Source organism: Ovis canadensis, chromosome 2, assembly GCF_042477335.2.
Source record: "Ovis canadensis isolate MfBH-ARS-UI-01 breed Bighorn chromosome 2, ARS-UI_OviCan_v2, whole genome shotgun sequence".
Taxonomy (NCBI): domain Eukaryota; kingdom Metazoa; phylum Chordata; class Mammalia; order Artiodactyla; family Bovidae; genus Ovis; species Ovis canadensis.
Window position 1 is genome coordinate 125,574,902 of NC_091246.1, and position 22,477 is coordinate 125,597,378.

General features: G+C 36.6%; 1 protein-coding gene across 2 annotated transcripts in view; it reads left to right on the plus strand.

Annotated features, from left to right (window-relative positions):
- The window catches only part of COL5A2 (collagen type V alpha 2 chain), a 149,102-nt gene that overhangs the window by 57,258 nt on the left and 69,367 nt on the right, over nt 1-22,477 (plus strand). Inside the window, exons 2-3 of one of the 2 annotated variants that reach the window (XM_069576889.1) lie at nt 16,451-16,675; nt 19,301-19,314. In XM_069576889.1, the coding sequence (XP_069432990.1) occupies nt 16,451-16,675; nt 19,301-19,314 (239 nt within the window). Of the gene's footprint in view, nt 1-16,450; nt 16,691-19,300; nt 19,315-22,477 lie in introns of both variants that reach the window. The other variant, XM_069576890.1, reaches the window with a different exon arrangement.

The following is a 22,477-nucleotide window of genomic DNA, read 5'->3' on the forward strand; positions in this document are numbered from 1 at the left end:
TACAAGGGCTGGCATAAAATAGCAGAAAGTCATGGCTGAGAGAGGAATATCTCTGCATATTTCATATTCCTTTAAGTTCTGGAAAAACTCTTCACTTACTCAAGGGACAGGTTAGGGACTCAAAACTTGGGAGCCTATGAAATGGAAAGACTTTAATTTTATGAGATGTAGTACAATAATTTTGAATATATAAATTATGCTATACAGGACATACAGTTTGGTGTGAATATGGAGAATGATTTTGTCTTTACCTTAGAATTCCTAACTCTAAGAGAAGTCATTTGTAAATGTTTACAGGCATGACATAATGCCTCTCAATCTATTCTGTTTGGCAGTTTAGATGCTGAGAATGACCTGATTCTCCTGTGGTTGAATCTCTAACTCCAGGGAGATTTCTATTGGTGGAGATATACTGTAAGGGCTTTTGTTTCTTTGTTCATTTGTTTGTTTTTATATATAGCCCACATTTTCATCTAATTGTCTTATTTGATACTGTGATCCAGTCATGAAAATTTGACTGAGCTCATGATAAATCCCATCAGTCTTTATATTTGATATTTAGCCAAAAATTTCCTTTAAATAAATCTTAATCACTGCCGTTCCATTAATATCATAAGATATCCAGATTAACCCAATTATTTCCTGATAGATTAAGATGCAAATGGATCAGGATTACATTTTTATTAGATCACATTCTCTTTTTTCTTTAACATAAAGCAAAATGTCCAATCACATCTATTCCATTATTTCCTTTTATTTCTAATCATGATTGCCAGTCAAATAGATTGTGACTGAACTGATAGTTATTAAACAGGAAAAACTTGAAGTTGTAGATTTGTTCTTTGAGGAAATTTCTATTTTCAAAGCTCTTAAGAGAAGATTAGATGTTAAAAAAAGAAAATAGTTAACTTTTGTAAAACTAGTTCAGACTTCAGGAAAATGAAAGGAAATGAACTGAATATGATGTAATTTAAGAAGCAGGTGTTTGATGGTTTGCTTTTAAATTGTATTTTTTAATGTTGAATTTCCCCCAATGGCTTTTTCAGCATCCTTTTTTAGCTTAAATAAAGCAGATAGAATAAAGTATATCATTTGATATGAGGAAAATCACCTTTATGCAATGTAAGCTGAATTTTCTGGGGGAAATGTTCATTTCCTGTGCTCTATAAACCAGTCTGAAAAAGAACTGAATAATAGTTGGTATGCAGTCATTAACTACCCATGCTCATCAAAATGTCTGAGAGCCTATTTGTATCATGGAGCTAGTTTTCCCCATCAATATCCTGTGAAGCCTCAGAAAAGCTAGGGGAAATTTCACAGGATATTAGAATGGTAACATTTGGTAGCTGCGCAGGCATAGCATCAGGAAATGAAATATTGACTGTTTAGAGTTGGGAGCTGAACAGAAAGAAAAAATGGAGTTCATATTCTTAGTATGTTTCATTTGCTTCCCTTTGATAACAAACTCATTAAAAAAACACACAACGCTCCCTCTCCCTGTCCTCATCTCTAAGAGTGTTTTACTCTAAAATTTTTCTTTCAAGTCAGTCCAGACTCCTCTTGCTCATCATCCTTCATATGGATTGTCAGGTTATTATTCTCAATATTCAAAATCTATAGTTAGAGTGTGAAGTTTAAGTCCTATATATACAAAATTGTCTTTCTTTTATATACTCTCGAAGGTAGCAGTCTAATTTAGAAGGTTGTAGTTAGGAGGATGTAGTTGCTCAAATACTGGCTCTGCTACTCACTAATTTTGTAATCCTGATTGACTCCAAGCCTCTACCAGGGTGGTTTAAGGATTAAATATAAAATGTACATAGGAATTTAGCATAGCTCTTACAACAGAATAAATAGTAGCTACTAATATTTATACTTCATTGTTATTCCTTAATATTCATCCAAATATGACTTATACAGGGTTTATAATTTTTTCCAATCAAATTTATGTATCTATCCAAAACTTTCATTTCATTCAATGTCAAGGCCATCCTCCTTCTCTGCAGTTATCTGTATTAGTTTTCCAGGACTGCCGTATAACAAAGTATAACATGTTGAGTGGCTTGAAACGACAGAAATGTATTGTCTCACAGTTCTGGAGGCTTTAGTCCAAAATCAAGTTTTCGGCAGGGCCATGATCTCTCAGAAACCTGAAGGTTAACCTTGTTTGCCCCTTCCTGGGATCTGCCTTACAATCTTGGATTTTCCCTGGTTTGCAGCTGCTGCACTTTAGTCCCTCCACTTCTACCACGCATGTCTGTGATTCTCTGTGTGCTCTCTTCTCCTCTCTTTATGAGGACACCAGTCATGTTGGATTAAGGACTAACTCTATTCTAGTTCATCCTCAATGTAATTAATTACATCTTCTAAAGACTTATTTCCAAGAAAGGTCAACATACCCTCTGGGTGCACACATTCAATCTACAGCTGTATCCAATAGATGTTAATTCCTCCATTCTTTCCTGAAGTTATTATTAACCTTGAAAGTTATTTTCTAGTTTTTCTAATACCTTATCCCATCCATAGTTAATCTCACTCTACGTATTTTCTATCTTGTGTCCTTTGGATTTATCCCTCTTATTCCCAGAATGACTATTTCTCCTGACTACAGTATAATATTTTAAAAAGTACTGGCCATTAGTCTCATTTGTTTTCATCTTCAACTCTTTTGTTAGATTAATATTCCTGAAAGCTACTTATACATTCTTCTGTTTATTCACTTACTCATTTATTCGATAAGCATTTACTGGACATGTTGTTGGGCTTCCCTGGTAGCTCAGTTGGTAAAGAATCCTCCTGCAATGTAGGAGACTCCAGTTCAGTTCTTGGGTTGGGAAGATCCCCTGGAGAAGGGACAGGTTACCCACTCCAGTATTCTTGGGCTTCCTTCGTAGCTCAGTTGGTAAGGAATCCGCCTGCAATGTGGGAGAGCTGGGTTCAGTCCCTGGGATGGGAAGATCTCCTGGAGGAGGGCATGGCAACCCACTCCAGTATCTTTGCCTGGAAAATCCCCATGGACAGAGGAACCTGGGGGGCTACAGTCCCTAGGGTCACAAAGAGTTGGACATGTTGTGTGTGTCAGACACTGTTCTACGTTCACAATGCAGAGAGAAATTAAATGTGTTCTCCTTCATGAAATGTATAGCCTGGTAGTGTTTACTTGTAAACAAACAATAGACAGATTTTTGCAGGTATTTTGCTAGGTGTATGGATAAGATAAAATCAGAGCACAGAGAAACATGTGGGAAAGGGTTAAGTCAAGAAAACCCTCCTAGAGGAAAAAGCGTTGCTCACACCAAGAATTCATATGCCCTCTCTTTTCCTTACTAATATGACATGTTTGCCCTCCTCTCCATGCCTCTTTTAGGTGGTTCCTGCTCCCATTCCAGGCAATCTTCCTTACCTCCACTATCTCAAAGAGTTTGCATTTTTCAAGACCTACTTTAGACCCCACTTTTATTCACTCTCCTCAGATAATTTCAGCTCATCTTGATCTCATCATTTAGATTTCTTACCCATAACTTCTCAAACCTAGAATATACAATGAGCTTTCTTGACTAATTGTGGTCATTGGAGAAATAACTGGATAGAAGATAATTTATGTTTAGATAGTCCTTAGTAAATATTTGTTTTTATATTGCATGATTTTATATATGCATGATTTTGTAAACTTCCTTCTTATTTACTCAAGTAAAAGTTTTTCTGGAGTAGGATATATGTCTTTTACTTTTGTAACTCTCTGGGATATGGTCAAACACAGACTCTTGATATATACTTATCTAATGTATGAAAATGGATTTGAATGGATTTGCTAGGTATAAAATATAAAAAGTGAATTTCTAGTACAGCTATTTAATATCGTATTTCTTACTGTTTTCTAAATCATAAACTGGCATCCAGATAAACTGGAAGCTCATTGGCTTTCAAGCTAAATGTTATACAATACAACAATTTTTGACTTCCTAAAGTGTCAAGGGAGCATAATCCAGAATTCTGTATCTAATTTTGAGGAATGGTATTTTAATTCAGTTGTGCTGAATTTCCAAATGGCTGTTGAACTGGACCTGGAAAAACACGTTTCTATTTCATCACAGTGTTGCCAGACTTAGTCATTGGTGGCAGCTGATTGCTCCTGTGCTGCGGCGCGCGCTGTCCTGGCTTCTGCGCTGTTGGTCAGCTCCATCCGCTGACGAGCCGCATCCCTGCGCCCCTCTTAGGCACCCACCTAAAGGCATCGGGAGGTTTAGAAACAAGAGTACTGTTGTTTGACTCTCAGACAGGAGAACACATGCCAAAGAAATGAAAACAGGAAGAAATGAGTGAGAGGAAGTGCCCATGCTCCTTTAGACCTATCCCAGCCAGTTGGCAGAAAGAAGAAGTTACATGCCAGTAAGTGAGCCAGGAGCTTGGAAGTGAATTTTTGGAAGAAACCATTTTGGATACTAGTTTTGGCCCTTTAAAAATACCTGAAAAGGATTAAATTAAAAGAAATAAGGACATTTATAGGACGCTTTTGACTTCTCAGACCTCTAGCCTAGATGACGTGCCCCTCTTAAATATCCCACAACAACCTGGCTTTGCATCTAGCTTTATACTTAAAGAACTAAGTCCTGCTAGTCCATTGCTGGAGTGATTCCCTAACAAGTCTGTGAGCTTCTTGAGGATGGGGAGGAATTTGCTACCTTATCTCTGTAGTCCCAGTGTTTGGCAAAATAACAGATAGATAATAAATATTTGTTAAATAAATAAACTATTATCAAAATGCATATTTTATGCTATTCTGATGTTTGTTTCAAGAGTCAGTGCGTTTACTTTATAATTTAAAGCTATCTTAACGTCAAAGCTATTGGATGACGAAAACATCCAAGGAAGCCTGAAACATGCAGAGAGGAGCAGATGGACTGTGGAGGCTCAATGGATGGTGTAAACTGTGGCTGTCCACTCTCTCACTGATACGCATTTAGACTGTCCTAGAGTTTGAAATACATGTTCTTACCAAATAGGACTTTCAAGGACCGCTAAAACATAATCAATCTACTCACAAATTAATGCCTTTTGGAATTCTGCATTCCTTTCACTCCTAGCTTACTTGAAGTCTGCTTTTATAAATTTAACTTTTTCTCCCAAATGATTGAAGATTGTTTTTGTGTGGGATCTTAGGAATCCCTCAGGTTGTTATTCCTGAGAATTCTAGTTAACTGAAATAAATAGCACTAGACAGAGGTCTCTCCAACATACAGAGGAAGATTTCCAGGATATGAAACAGTAATTCAAAAGGGCCTGGGGCTCATATAGGTCAAGGAGAAAGTAGGATGAAGTTTATAAAAATTTCAATGTGTATGCAAATTTTCCAAAATGAATTCTTGAAATATACATTTGAGCAAACTTACTTTTTCTCCTGCAAGAAAGTTTCATTACCTTTTTCAGCTTCTATGTATTTTGATTGTTTGGGGCAACGAAGCCGGACTCCAAATGTCTCATCCTACGACTTAAACTGTGTTGTGGTACTAGACAAGTATTCAGTAAAACTTTTTCGATAAATATATATTGACTAAATGGGTTAAATAATGCCTCTATTCATTTTTGGATTAACTTATTTGGATTAAATCTTTCCCAATGAAATCTTTCTCTTCGTATCAGGTGGCCAAAGTATTGGAGCTTCAGCTTCAGTATCAGTCCTTCCAGTGAATATTCAGGAGTGATTTCCTTTAGGATTGACTGGTTTGATCTCCTTGCTGTCCAAGGGACTCTCAGGAGTCTTCTTCAGCACCACAATTTAAAAGTATCAATTCTTCAGTGCTCAGGCTTCTTTATGATCCAGCTCTCATATCCAAACATGACTACTGGAAAAACCATAGCCTTGACTAGATGGACATTTGCTGGCAAAGTGATGTCTCTGCTTTTTAATAAGCTGTTTAAGTTGGGCATAGCTTTCCTTCCAAGGAGCAAGTGTCTTTTAATTTATATGGCTGCAGTCACCATCTGCAGTGATTTTGGAGCCCAAGAAAATAAAGTCTGTCGCTGTTTCCATTGTTTCCCCATCCATTTGCCATGAAGTGATAGGACCAGATGCCTTGATCTTAGTTTTTTGAATGTTGAGTTTTAAACCAACTTTTTCACTCTTCTCTTTCACCCTGATCAAGAGGCTCTTTAGTTCCTCTTTGCTTTCTGCCATTAGAGTGGCATGTAATATCTGCATATCTGAGGTTGTTTATATTTCTCCTGAAAATCTTGATTCTAGCTTGTAGTTCATCCAGCCTAGCATTTCACATGATGTACTCTGCATAGAAGTTAAAAAACAAGGTGATGATATACAGCCTTGTCATATTCCTTTCGCAGTTTTGAACCAGTCAGTTGTTCCATGTTCTAACTGTTGCTTCTTGACCCATATACAGGTTTCTCAGGAGACAGATATGGTGCTCTAGTATTCCCATCTCTTTAAGAGTTTCCCATAGTTTGTTGTGATCCACACAGTCAAAGGCTTTCATATCATCAATGAAGCAGAAGTAGATGTTTTTATGGAATTTCCTTGCTTTTTCTGTGATCCAACTAATGTCGGCAAATTGATCTTGTTTCCTCTGCCTTTTATAAATCTGGCTGTTCATCTGGAATTTCTCAGTTCACATACTGCTGAAGCCTAGCTTGAAGGATTTTGAGCATAAACTTACTAGCATGCGAAATGTTCAAACTAAGGGACAATTGGAGAAGGAAATGGAAACCCACTCCAGTGTTCTTGCCTGGAGAATCCCAGGGATGGGGGAGCCTGGCGGGCTGCCATCTATGGGGTCGCACAGAGTTGGACACGACTGAAGCGACTTAGCAGCATCAGCAGCATCACTCATTCTTTCTTCCTTTATTTGTCATATCCTAGTATATTTCATCCCACCTGAAAGTGAAGGATCATATTTTATCTTTTCTTATACATTCATGAGTAGAGAAATTGAGGCACATTTTCCTTTAACAAACAGCCTAATTAATCTTTTTGTTCAACCTAAGTCTTACCCTCCACATCAGCAAATGTTTTACATTCTTGTCTTCTGATCTCAGCATCTGCTAACCCATTGCATTAGCCCAAAAATGTGTTCCATAGCTATCTGGGATTGAACAAATAATAAAAATTATTTCAAAAACTCTAAATCTTTCAACAGATGTTTTAAGAAAATAATGTGTTCCTTTCCTCTATATACTTTTTATAGTCATCATGTTTTAAGAACTTAAAATATGAAATAAAGAGAAATTTAAAAAATTGTAATCTAAAACTAAAAGGACTAGTATTGAATAATTATTAATAATTATGAATAGTTTAAAGCTTTTGAAATTGTAATAAAGCTTGTCCCTGTTCACATTTTCTCTACATAAGGGTATTTTAATTTCTTCTCCACTCATTTACTTATTTGGAGAAGGAAATGGCAACCCACTCCAGTATTCTTGCCTGGAGAACTCCAGAGGAGCCTGGTGGGCTACAGTCCATGGGGTTGCAAAGAGTTGGACACGACTGAGAGGCTAACATTTAATTATTTAGGATAGTAACTTCTCAGAAGCACGTGGCTTTACAGGTCAAATTCCTAGATTCCATGAAAAAAAAAATTTTTTTTTTCTTATCCAGACATAGGATAATGAAATATCACTAGGTTAGTTTTGTATTTTGCTAAAGAAATTTGAAATTGATCTTCCTTCTCTATGTAGTAAAAGTTTATCGGAGAAGAAATGGTTATCTTGCTTGTTGATCTTCTCAGCCTCCTTCCCTCCCCCTCTGCTTCTCCCTTTTTCTCCTCCTCCTCCTCTTCTTCGTGCTCCTTCTGTCTTTGCTTTTCTTGTCTATTGTTCTCCCTACAAGCACAGAAATTTTACAATGAATGACTTTGTTGTACATCTAGACATTTATTAAGAAAACTTCCCAGGAAAGGCCACAACTTCTCTTTCTGTTCCTGAATATTCCTGGAGCATTTGTCCTCTGTTGAGACTGATGTTGAGGCTTGACCCTTAAATAAAGTGACTTCTATACAGTAATGTGCATTACAGTAGGTAAGCTGAACATGAAATTAAAGAGATAGATTTATATTCTGAAATGATGGTAAGGGAATACCAGAAAGAAGGGTAAAAAACATTTCATTCCTGTTCTTCAGAGAAATTACCTTCTAATTTTTAGTAGCTACAAAATAGACATAAATTAAGTCTTGGTGATAGTGATAGTCACTCAGTCATGTACAACTCTTTGCGACTCCATGGGCTCTAGTCTGCCAAGCTCCTCTGTCCATGGAATTCTCCAGGCCAAGAATACTAGAGTGGGTTGCATTCCTTTCCGTGATCCTTGGGTATCAAACCCAGGTCTTCATTGCAGGCAGATTCTTTACCATCTGAGCCAAGGGTAGATCAGGACAAAAGTGGGTATTAAGGATTCTAGTTCGGGTCTCTAGATATACTCAAGTGGATAAACATAGAAGTTATGTCTGCAGAGTGAAAGCACTAGAAATGGGTTTCAGAAGTTAGCTCAAGAGGTAATGGTGCACAAAGAGATAGCTCCTTCAGGTTCACTTTCAGTTAAGTTCAGTTCAGTAGCTCAGTCATGTCCAACTCTTTGCGACCCCATGAATCACAGCACGTCAGGCCTCCCTGTCCATCACCAACTCCCGGAGTTCACCCAAACTCATGTGCATCAAGTCGGTGATGCCATCCAACCATCTCATCCTCTGTCACCCCCTTCTCCTCCTGCCCCGAAAAAAGCCTCTTGAGGAAAGTGAAAAAGTTGGCTTAAACCTCAACATTCAGAAAACGAAGATCATGGCATCTGGTCCCATCACTTCATGGGAAATAGATGAGGAAACAGTGGAAACAGTGGCAGACTTTATTTTGGGGGGCTCCAAAATCACTGCAGATGGTGATTGCAGCCATGAAATTAAAAGACGCTTACTCCTTGGAAGGAAAGTTATGACCAACCTAGATAGCATATTGAAAAGCAGAGATATTACTTTGCCAACAAAGGTCCGTCTAGTCAAGGCTATGGTTTTTCCAGTGGTCACGTATGGATGTGAGAGTTGGACTGTAAAGAAAGCTGAGCGCCGAAGAACTGATGCTTTCGAACTATGGTGTTGGAGAAGACTCTTGAGAGTCCGTTGGACTGCAAGGAGATCCAACCAGTCCATCCTAAAGGAGACTAGTCCTGGGTGTTCTTTGGAAGGACTGATGCTAAAGCTGGAACTCCAATACTTTGGCCACCTGAGGCGAAGAGTTGGCTCATTGGAAAAGACCTTAATGCTGGGAGGTTCATTTTAGACACTTCAAAATACTTTAGAATCATTGGTAGTAAAATGAATGTGGTCAAAGAACCACTGAGAACTGTGGCATGTTCAGCTCAGTGTAAGAGCAAGTTCAGTTTAGCTAGAGTGAGGGCAGTGAGTAAAGAACAAGCCAATAAAGAATGAAGTAGAAGGAATAACTGACTACAGTGATGTTTAGATTTTCTCTAGAAGCCTGAATATTCCTCTGCATGAGAAAAGATAGGAAAAGAGGGTGAAATGCACCTGCAAAGAAATCATGAGATACAGAGTTGTCTTGATTCTAAGTCTTATTATATACAATATTTAATCTTATACTCTTTTGAACATACCATACTAGATATTGTCTTATAACAATAACTCTTTTTAGTCATATAATAACGCTACAATTATAAGACAACTACCACCTAAAGTGGCGAAAACAAATAACAAATAAATAAATAAAGAAGTAAACTCAATATAACTAAATAATAATTTAAAAATTAATTCAACAGATATTTAATAAGCATATACTATGATCCTGACTACTATTCTAAAATCCCAGGCTATATCAGGATATATCAAGGGACAAGTCAGAATAAATGATATCTGTCCTTATAGAGCTATAAATCTATCACAAGGAGGGAAAAAATAGACAAAAATACAATCATCTAGTAGGTTCAAAAGTGCTAAATACCACATTAAAGAAAAATAGAGCAGGGATTGTTGGATGGAGAGAGACATGGGTTTGTGTGTGGTAGTTTTCAATTTTTTGTAAGGTGGTCAGGGTAGCTTCATGGAGAAAGTGACATTTGAGTTAAAAGTAAAGGAAATGAAGGAAATCTTTAATGTGGGTACTATACACTGCTCAGGATTTGCTACTTACTTATCTCCAGATACTCCATGACCGTAGTCTCAGGAGATAAATTTATATCCATGACTACATAAAACTCATGATAGTACCCATTTGAAGAGAGAAAGGGCTAGGCAGATTTTTGATTCTCTTCTTTATTTTAAGCAATGTCATTGCTGGGATAGATTAAGTACCCAGACTTCAACCAACACAATTCAAAACCTTTCATGCATTTAGGCAAGTGGACACATTTTGCATGGCACAGATTTTACTTAATTATTCACTTAGGGTTAATATAATATTTGAGACTAGGACTAGAGTTTGCTAGAGATGTTATTACTAACGTTTCTAGTGTATTCAATATAAGGCAGGCTCAATTCTTTTTGTGGTGTTTTTACAGCTATTCATTATTGAGCCTTGTGTTTGGAGAAAAAAATCTATGTCAAATGGATTAACAGACTGAAAGTTGGTTTTCCAGACAAAACCATAGATGAGCATTGCATGAGCATTCTGTGCCGTTTTAGTATCACATTTTGGCCACAGTTATTTAGATTTCCCAATGATACATGGAAAGCGAAGTAGTACCCAATATAAAAGTTTCCTTTGTATTTTTTCCATTTTAAGTAAAGGAAAAACAGTAGCTTTACTAGTTAACTAAAAAGCCCTTGGACATGAGACAGAAAACTTTCATGATTGTATTGAAGAAACTACCTTTGTACAGTTTATCTAATCTCATTTTATCTGTACTTCTGTGTTTCACTGAAATACTATGTTTTGGTTGTCTTCTTTTTACTTTCTCAAATTTTAAGACAAGTTTTCATAATTGATTGTTATTATGTTGCTTTAGAATATTAAGTATGTTATCTCGGTGGGAAAGAAATTCACCTCAGCTTAAATAATTATCGAGAGGTGACTTTATTCAATTGCAAAAAAAATATAGAGAAGGACACAAGAAAGTAATAATTTGTGTAATCATCCTAAACGGAGATTTAAATTCAGACGGTTTATTGGAAAGTAAAAATCTGTAAGTGGATTGAAGTAACGAAAGATGCAAAACTCCACAGGTCTGCTTCTTACTCACCGCTCCACCCACTCAGACCTGGAGGCTGAGGTGGAAAAGTATTGTCAAAGTATGTGACACGACCCCCTCAGCTATCTCTGGTGGCCTCATACGAATCTAATTTTTTAAATGTGAGGGATCAGACAGGGAAAGAGAGATGATCAGTGCAGAGCTGTTGGCACTGCGTCAGAAGGGTCTGAAGGAAGGACTCAACACTCTAACCTCTTTGGCTCTCTCTTGTGATGATAAACAGTGCTTGAGAGCAGAAGGAAGGGAGAGATTTCCTTGGAAGATTCTCCAGAACGGAGTCCAGCAGCTGGGGCTCTGCTGTGCATTGCTAAAGGCAGCATCTGTGGTTTGGTCCATAGGGACCAGAGAGGCTGCCCTGCTGCATTCTCTTTGCCCCGTAAAGCATTCTCTGCCCACTTCAAGGGGCCACCAGCTGACTCTGCCACGATTCTAACCCTGCAAAAACTTTTGCAATTACAGAAACTTTAAATAATGTCAGCCCAGACTTCCATAACCTCCAAAGGGACCTAGACCAAGTGGGCCAGGAAGGCTGTGTGTTCGTCACTCAGTCATGTAGCACATTAGGCTCCTCTGTCCGTGAAATGCTCCAGGCAAGAATACTGGAGTGGGTTGCCATTCCCTTCTCCAGGGGATCCTCCCCACCCAGGGACTGAACCCAGGTCACCTGCTTTTCAGGTGGATTCCTTACTGTCTGAGCCACCAGGGAAGCCAAGGAAGGCTGAAGGACTGTTATTAACTTAAAATTTTTTGTTTCAAAATATGAGCTGCTATGACACAAGTCTACATGTCAGCGGTACACTTAGCAAGAACCACCAAGTGACCCATTTCCCTTTCCTTCAAAATAGAGGTCCATAGTACACATCCTGATTATGTAACGTTGGGTATGAAGATTACCGAGATGAATACATGTCTGGCTCCCAAGGAGCTCACAGTCTAGTGAGATACAACGATCTGAAAAAACACTTCTCTGAATAAAATATTTAAAATTTCTGTGATAGATGAGCATATTATTTCTTCAAGAAAGTTCTTCAGTCAGTGTCTACAGAATGTCCAGCATAGGCTTAGGAAGGTTTATTTTGTGTATTTTTCAAAATTTTTAGGTAAAGCCCAATAATTTAATATTAAAAATAGAACTGCATCTCTCCTGAACAGTCAAAGGTTTCAATAAGGCCATTTCTATTCACACTTTTTTACACAAGTATAATTATAAAGAAATGTAGCCATAGGGTGTGGCCCATAGTTGTCAAACAGCAATTCTGATGGCTGAGTTTTTAACTGTTTTTTATAATAAGATGGTGGATTTGGTCTGCCATCTAGTGATTAAGAACTGAATTCTTACAGCCAAATTCCAAAGCACCTAAACTTTGTGAGAAGACAAATCTTTGAGGATGTTTGAGAAACACAGAACAACTGAGTTACTCTCAAACAAAACATGGTCAGATAAAATATATCTCTTCTCTCTTAAGAGATCAGTGCCAAGACGTTTGTGACAATGACTTTGCAATGGATTGGTTCAGTTTGTTGGAACATTTGGTAAGAGTGAAAGAAACATGTAGCTTGGAAGATAAAATTTCTGGAAGTTACAACACGATGAGAGATTACAAAATAATGGCAATATAATCAGATATCTATCAGTCCTCCTCAATTATAGGAAAGTTTAAAAAAATATAAACGGAGAAAAAATACAAGTGTCAAAGTACTTTTGGTTTTGGAGGGCTTTTTCAGATTTTATAAGAAATGATTTTTAAACTTCTGGGCCTTCAATAAAGGCTAATGTCAGCTTGCATTAGTTTTATGATTTCTATAGAGGAATCAGGAGGATGGTATTGACCCTCTCAGAATGTCATATAAAAATTCTTAGTTATTTTTAATAATATTGTCATTCATAAAATGATTATGTCATGACTGCTTCACTGCAAATTGGCTGCAATTTTGCTTCCTCTATTTTACTTTTCTTTTCATTTAAATAAACATCTATGTAGAAAACAGAAAAGACAACATAATCATAAGGTACACAACTGCCATGTACAGACTTGAGAACTGCAAGCCACCCTGTACTTTCCACCCAGGGTTTCTTTGTACATGTCTTTCATTCAGACACGAACAATGAGAGTTCACTGAGTTTTTGTGCCTTCTGGGATGTGCATGGATTCTGTGCGGGGGAAGAGAAGGCAGGGTTTAGCAGCGAATGTGGTTTTTCATCTCCTTGCCATTTAAAAGCATTCCAACTAACTTTCCACATCATCCTAAATTTAATTATAAATCCTCACGGGGGAATGGACCAGTGATGACTCAGAGTATAAAACTAACTTTTAACATTGTCATTTAAAGTAAGATAGTGGCCCACTTCTTTGTCAGTTGGATTGAGGTAAAAACTGTTTTAAGCTTTCAGGAAGAAACTGACCTATGAAAGAGTCTGTCCTTTTATCCCAACCCTGAAGGAGACACAGAGAGCAGAATAACTCACCCCTGAAGAGGCTCTCACACATTTTAATGATATTTAATCAACAACATCATTGTATGTCGTCTTGTTGTTTGTTTTCCATATTCTCTATTTCCCCATTTATGATTGTTTCATCAGTGAAATTGAGATCCACTTCACAATGATAGTATATATTTTTGAGAGCAGAATGCTTTTAATATTTTGCATATGCAGTACTAGGCACATGCCAACTTCAGTCAGTTCAGTTCAGCCGCTCAGTCGTGTCCGACTCTCTGCGACCCCATGAATCGCAGCACACCAGGCCTCCCTGTCCATCACCAGCTCCCGGGGTTCACTCAGACTCATGTCCATCGAGTCAGTGATGCCATCCAGCCATCTCATCCTCTGTCGTCCCCTTCTCCTCCTGCCCCCAATCCCTCCCAGCATCAGAGTCTTTTCCAATGAGTCAGCTCTTCGCATGAGGTGGCCATCGTACTGGAGTTTCAGCTTTAGCATCACTCCTTCCAAAGAAATCCCAGGGCTGATCTCCTTCCGAATGCCCACTTAACCCTCTGTAAATACATGTGAACACTTTTGCCTCCCAGGATGTGGCGAGGGAGAAGGAAGCAAATTGAACTTGTGGTGTATCTCATTTTCAGCCAATGGCACTTAGTCCTTGTGATTAGATATTTCTGTCTTAATCATGAAACTTAATGAACAAAAGTATTTTTTTGTACTTAATGCACTAGCTCAATGGACTATGGGTGTGAATCCATTTCTATGGAAATTGTGTTTTATGGAAACATTCACCTTGAAACTACATTGTTTCAAAGTGACTTTTCATCTACAAGTAGCGTTTCTTTTTTGAGGTACTATTTTCTTATGTTTTCTAAATAGTTCCGCAGAAAAGCATGTTAAAGCTAGATACTTATTTTCTCCTTCCTTGAGCATGCCTATAGTAAGACTGGATAGACAGAGCCAATTTTATTTTACTGATGAGCTACATAGTATGTGATAAACATCTGTTGGTGAAGATTAGACAGATTAGAAATTTTGTGCTTTTCTTATGTATAGCACAAAAGCCAGGATGTGGTGTCATGCTTTGAAAACAATTTTCCATTTACCAAATATCTGTGATGAGAGACTAAATATGTGAGGCAAAGTATTCCATAAAGCAGTGAGAAGACCGTTATCCAAGAAAAACTTTCTGAAGTTATGAAGATGGATATTTAGACTAATGTCTCTTTAAACTGAAATCATTTCTGTCTGTAGTTCTGTATTAACATTTGACTATATTTATTGTGAAAGATATGTAAATGTTACTAAATGTAACTTTTTTCAAAAACGTATTGTAAATGCATTAAAAAATTTTTAGTTTTATTTTTGTAAAGTAATGGTGCAATTTTAGTGAACCATAATTTAGATTCACTCATTCATTCATGTCCACCCTTTGAAAAAGTACTTGTTGAATGTTGATTCTATGCAAGGTATGATGTCAAGCTTTAGAAATACCATGCTGAACAAGATACACTAGTTCTCACTTTTATATTGCCTGGTGGTGGAAATAAGAAAATAAACAAGTAAAAATAAATTAAAAAATGCTAATTGTGATAAACCTTATAAAAGCAGTCATTTTTGCCTAGAGGTTCCATTTTAGTAAATGTTTAATTATCTTGCTTATAATACAAAATGAATGAATCGATGGGTGGATGGATGAATGAGTTGTTTAAAGCTTTCTATAAAGCATGTCAATCGGATAAAGAAAGTCTACTTTTAGAGATTAGAGAAGAATTGTGGGAGGCAGGTAGCAAACTGTGATAGTGAGCTACTGGAGTTGGAGTTGAGGAAGGGAAATGCAGTGTCAGGCAAAAGGGATCAAGTTGTATTGATTCCTTTGGGAGGAAGGGACTGGAGGACTTTGGGGCTTTAAAAAGGAGCTTTGAATTTAAGTAATTGGAAATGAAAGGAATTAAGCAAGGATCTATGATCCACATTGTGTTTTAAAATACTATAGTTTTGTTTCTTGAGAATCACAATGTTAAAGATGTATGTGTTTATTTTATAGTAAATGTATAATAGAATTGCTATGTGTATAAAAGTGCATATATATTTCCAAATCTGCATTAAATTTTAATATAAATATAGAAAAGTATTTGGCAGATATTAAATAGGTTACCATGTTGTCTTGGTCCTGACTTAGTTAATTTCGATACAAAGATAATTAATGCATTGGCTGTATAAGCTTTTCATTTCCACTACAGTTTAGGAAACTACTTTCAAATGTTTAGCGGAAATCCACTCCATGAATGGGTAACCATTAGCTTTTTTTATCTTAATGTTTAAAATGAATTTAAGTTTTTCTTCATGATATATGAATACTTATTGTTTTCTGTTGTGGGATTTACTAATGGAAAGTTTCAAGTCAGTTTAAAGTCACATAGGTTCACCAAACACTGAAATTATGTATTCTGTTTAGGACTCTTCTTTTCCCCCTCTTTTCAAATGGTTTACTTTTATCCCTCAAACATGATCTTACGTTGCTTGATTATTTGTATCTTCAAAAATGATTTTGGTAAGCACTCTGATTTAGTATACTTTGGATCATTTTCCCTGCCCCCATCATGCTACAATATGTTTCATAGTAATTTAATTGTGAATTACATGTTTGTCTTTAAATACTAATGGAGTAAGCTCATTTGTGTTTGGCTCCTTAGGAGGCTACCACTTAGCCCAGATATTTTAGAACCCACAAGATAATTTACCTTCCTAAATATTTCCCAGATTCTGAAATTTCAGATCATTAACCTCTTTTTTCTTTCTTCTTATTCTAGAAGGATATGGTGAAGAAATAGCCTGCACCCAGAATGGTCAGATGTACTTAAACAGGGACATTTGGAAACCTGCCCCTTGCCAGATCTGTGTCTGTGACAATGGCGCCATTCTTTGTGACAAGATACAGTGCCAGGATGTGCTTGAATGTGCTGACCCCGTAACTCCCCCTGGGGAATGCTGTCCTGTCTGTCCACATACAGCTGGAGGTGGCAATACCAATTTTGGTAAGAATGCATAAGGCCAACTCAGAATTTGTCCAGTGACTTATCTTTATCGTTACAGTGTTTTTTTGCTCTCAGAATTCAGCAACCCAAGAGAATAATTAAGCTGCTATTCAGTAGTCTTTGGCATAATAATTTCACTCACCCACTTTAATCTAACAGTAATGAAAAGAAAGTTATTTCTTCTTAAGCGAGGAATTTTTGGGGCTGCATTTAAGTGTTTATGTCTGATTTGAGAATTCCTTGTACTACTTATGATGTTCTTTTGTTACCCTATCCATGCTCGTGCCTCCAAGATGTTTGTTGGTTTTCTCTGAAGTCCATTAATGTCTAAGAGGAGATCTAAAAACACATTTCTCTTCCCTGTGCCAACATTACCCTTGGAAATGGAGTAATAATTTCTAATGTAATTTAGTGCCACAGCACCCTGTGTTACACAGGTTCATAAATGCAGAATGCTTTTAATATTGGCTAAGAGAAACAAGAGAATGGAATGGGTTTTCTGGAGAAAACAATAATATAAATTATTGGTTCTTAAAGCTTCTTTTTTGGAGAAAAGTGTCTGTGTTTAACAAAGACTGTATTTGAGTATACATGTTAGAAAACTTACATATAAGAGAAACAAGTTCATGGTTATCTGTTTTAGTGAACCAGATAAGATTAATATTAAACTTTTGGGTTATTTGTTTTAGCAGTCATAAATGGAGGCTTGCATGCACCCTCGTCAAGACAGTGTCAAGGCTTTATTTTTTCCCCTAAATTTCACTGTAAATAACAGAAAATATAATGAAGTGCTCAAAAGTATTTTCATGGAAACATTACACAGTAATTTACCAATTAGCCTCTTGGATATCATTCAACAGTAACAGTTGGCCTGGAATAAATACCCAAACTTAACTTTTAGCCATATAATAAGAAAGATCCCACTTCAGTATTCTTGCCTGGAGAATCACACGGAAGGAGGAGCCTGGTGGGCTACAACAGGTGGTCTACATACTACATAGGGTCGCAAAGAGTCAGACACAACTGAAGCAACTTAGCATGCACACAGTAAGGAAGATATACTGGGAGGAATGATAAACAAGGCACTAAAGTGGATATGATCTGCACAGAATCCCCAGGAGTAAAGCAAAATTAAACCTGTGGGGATAAGTGCATGTTGAGACAATGGTAGCAACAACAACAACAAAAAAGAGCAAAATACACAACCTCCTGTAAATATTAAAAAAAAAAGAGAGAGAGAAAAATACACGACTTCTTGAAAATAGGTGATTTAGGAAAGCCCAATTTATTCCATGATGAATAATTTTAAAAAGTACTGACAACAGTGTTAATACGAAGATACTATAAGGCAAAGATGAGACCGTTTAACTAAATATATGAGATAAAGAACACACCAATAAATATATTATCACAGGACAGATGAAAATTCTGACCAACCCTTATTTCCATTATCACAGAAAAATCTAACATCATTAACTGCACCTGAACAAACAATTAGACAAGAACAAGAAGTTAGAAGTTTAGGTATTAGAAAAGAGGAGGTTAAATGATCAGTTTATAGAAAATATAATTGTGTACTTACAAAACCTTAGGGAATGGAGTAAGGAAATGCTACAAACAATTTAGTAAGATAATGCAATATAAAATTAACAAATTAATAGATATACTGTATACAATTACTTCATAGAATGTATGTGTGTTAGTTGCTCAGTCATGTCCGACTGTTTGTGAGGCTCTGGACTGTAGCTCTCCAGGTTCATCTGTCCATGGAATTCTCTAGGCAAAAATACTTTAGTGTGCTGGCATTCCCTTCTCCAAGGGATCTTCCCAACCCAGGGATTTGAACCCTGGTCCCCAGCATTGCAGGCAGATTCTTTACCATCTGAGTCACCTATATATTGCTATTATAAATATTATATTTTTATTGCTATTATTCATTCTATGAATATTAATGAATAATAGGAATAACTATATATATTTGTATATTACTTCATAGAATGAGTAATAGGAATAAAAATATCTCATTTATAGTAGCAATATATAGGATAAAGGGGTTAAGGATAAACAAAACAAATTATTTAAGATATATCTGAAGAAAACTTTAGAACACTACTAACTCAAATAATGACTTTAATACATGTAATGTTCCATTATGTTCTTGGTTAGGAAGACTAAAAGAAAATCAATAATAGTGACCTCTGATGAGAAGTGAAATGTGGGACATAGAGAAAAGGGGACAAGGAAAATTTTCACTGTACAATCTATACCTTTATTAATATATTTTAGGTTTTTTAAAAATCATGTGAATGAATAACCTACTCAAAAAAGTATACAAACCAAAAATAGAGAATATTGATTGAAGATAATTAGTTACAATTTTAATAGTTAATTTTTTTCTATATAAAGGTTGTGAAGAATATTCAAATGTCAGAATTTTCCTAAGGGTATGTTATTTTGCCTCTTATGAAAATATTGGTACAAAATAATTTGGATTTCTATCTACTGGTGACAGGGAAAGCTTTTTAAATTAAATTCTGACTCTATAAAAATTATTGAAATAAATATTGAGATTCTTAATAACTATGTATGCATAAAATAATATATTTATTCTTTTATTTTTTATAGGAAGAGGAAGAAAGGTAAGTTTTACTTTGCATAGTTTCATTTTTGTAAATTTAAAAAATTCTAATGATATCTACATAATTCTGGCTTTGAAGAGTTTGAAAGCCCTTTGTAAAGTACCATATGAATATAACTATACGAGCATAGTTTAGCTACTTTGATTATAGATTATAGATCTCTTATTTTCTTCACTTTAAAAATTTTTATTTATAGATGGTTCTTTCAGAAGGTTGTGAATCCTTAAGGGATTGAGACTATGTCATGTTAATCATATACCTTATATATAATAGAATAAGTGTCTAATTGCAATGCAGTAGACCCTGCAATAAATGTTTAATTGAATGAAGTAAGGAATGAAGAAAAGAAGAAAGAAATGGTGGGAGGGTATTTGTTCTACTTCAGTGGAATTGTGGTCGCTCTCCCATCAATTGAGAAGTAAAGATTTGACTGGGGCTTCCCTGATAGCTCAGTTGGTAAAGAAACAGCCTGCAGCGCAGGAGACCCTGGTTTGATTCCTGGGTCAGGAAGATCTGCTGGAGAAGGGATAGGCTACCCACTCCGGTTTTCTTGGGCTTGCTGTGTGGCTCATCTGGTAAAGAATCTGCCTGTAATGTGGGAGACCTCGTTTTGATCCCTGGGTTGGGAAGATCCCCTGGAGAAGGAAAAGGCTACCCACTCCAGTATTCTAGCCTAGATAATTCATTGAACTGTAAAGTCCATGGGGTCGCAAAGAGTCAGACATGACTGATCGACTTTCACACACAAAGATTCAATTAAAATAATTAACTGAATGACTTGACACACATCGTCTCCCTTTCTCTCCTCTTCTTATTGAAGGACCCTGAAATCTAATCCCAGAAACAAGCATTACATTTAACAGGACAATAATGGGGTGTAGCCAAGACCTTGGTATACCGACTCAGTTTAGCCACTTGTTAACTGGACATGTATGTGTTAGAGTCGCTCAGTCTTGTCCAATTCTTTGCAATCCATGGACTATAGCAGGCCAGGCTCCTCTGTCTATGGAATTCTCCAGGCAAGAATACTGGAGTGGGTGTCATTCTCTTCTTCAGGGCATCTTCCTGATCCAGGAATTGAATCCAGGTCTCCTGCATTGCAGACAGACTATCGTCTGAGTCACCAGTGATTGGACATGAGTGATCCCATTCAGTGAGAGAGTTCCATCCCGTTGGAAGTGTTCTTTGTTTTCTGGTAAAGTTGAAAAGTATGACATTTGCTCAGTCTTATCCAGATGGGATGGACACAGGAATTAAGAATGAAAATGAGGAGTCATCTCAATTTTCATGGGAGATATTCGACAGCAAATTTAGATTCTTTGCCTTTGCATGCAATGGAAATTTAGTAAATTAATAATTGTACAATTCAATGCAATACTTTCATGGTAAGCAAAAGTGATGTAATCAAGGGGAGGTCCTGGTCACTTTTTACATTTTTGGCTCAGAGGGCAATACCTTAAATTCATCTTATTTGTCATAAATATCAGTGAAGCTATTTATATGTCAATATATGTCAGAGGAGAAGGGCTGCAAATGCCAGCTCACATTTGGTTTACATTTGAAAGCTAAAAAATTATGAAACTTAAATGTTTGAATATAGCCTGCAAACAGATAGATAGGTGAATTAGTAGATAAATAGTTAAACAATCTGTGAAATAAAAAGGAATTGACTGTGAGAACTGCCTTGAGGTAATCAACTTAATTTGGGTAGTAATCATCCAGTTTACTGAGGGACAATTGTCAGGCTGTGTCGTCTAGTTTACTGCCTCTTTCCAAAGGTGGTGTGGGACAGCTTGGAGAAGGACATCCTCAAAGCAGCTGTTAATTTAACACATTCTAGCTACGTGCTTATCTTCATGTCTCTGCCATTTATTATCAAGTCATCAGAAATATGAGAGCAGAGCGATATTGTATAAACACACTTTGTGCTAGGTTTATATAATATTGATTTTTATTTATAATTTATTCATTCACTCATGTTAAGCACCAAATGATTACTGAACCTTTGTTAAAATCCTGTAGGAGGCAAATAATGCAGATGACGTGATGGTGGGAAAAATAACTGTGACTGCTTCTTGTGGTAAAGGCTCCTATAAAAGTGATGAGGCATATCCACATAGCATTAAGTGATGAGTAACAGATGAGAAGTAAAATTAAACTGTAATTCTCATCTGAACATGAATACTTGAATTTTATGTTTCCCAGGGGTATGAGAATCAAATTTAGTAAAGCTATCATTCCACATAAATTGATTTATTCAAAGCTCGTATTAACAAAATGACAAATATTTTCATTTTTGACTTATTTCCAAAATAAGAAATACATAGAATCATTAGATAAATTTGTTATCAAAACTTGATTATAGAACATTTAATCCCATATCAAGTATTGTGGAACAGTAGAAGGCTCGTTTTTCTAATTTTGGCTGAAATAATTTCTCCTCCCTTTTTACTTGTATTTCTAGACTTGTTCCAAAAAGGAATTATTCTCATGTATGTGTGTGCTTAGTTGCTCAGTCATGTCCAACTCTTTGTGACCCCATGGACTGTGGCCCGCCAGGCTCCTTGGTCTGTGGAATTCTCCAGGCAAGAATACTGGAGTGGGCTGCCATGCCCTCCTCCAGGGGATCTTCCCAACACAGGGATTGAACTCAGGTCTCCCTCATTGCAGGCGGATTCTTAACCATCTGAGCCACTAGAGTCCTTTATTTATTAGACACAGATTTACATACCCTCTCTCAACAAGTAAAATTCTCTTGATATTTCAAAGAAAGGTTTTTTAAACTCTTAAAAGGTTACTTTGTATTACTTTCTTGTTAAAAACAAAAAGATCTAGTCTAGAAGTTAGCAGAGGGAGGATGCAGAGATAAGCTTCTCTGCTTCGCTGCTCATGTGTGTTGGCCCCTGTTCCTCTAGTCTTTTTGTGGGTGTTTTTCAGTCTCTTGGGTTCTGCCTTGAGGGATCTGCCTGCCTCTGTAGAGCCATTTCCAATTCTTCTGAATTCTCAATTTATTCCTGACTTCCTGAGGATTAGCTACCTCAGCATTAGAATCAGCAAGTATGATCAGGGTATTGTTCTGTTATTGAGTCCACAATTAAGACTATCAAGATTGTAAAGTAATTTTTTAAATGAAGATAAAATCTAAAAGTAAAATATTGAAGCA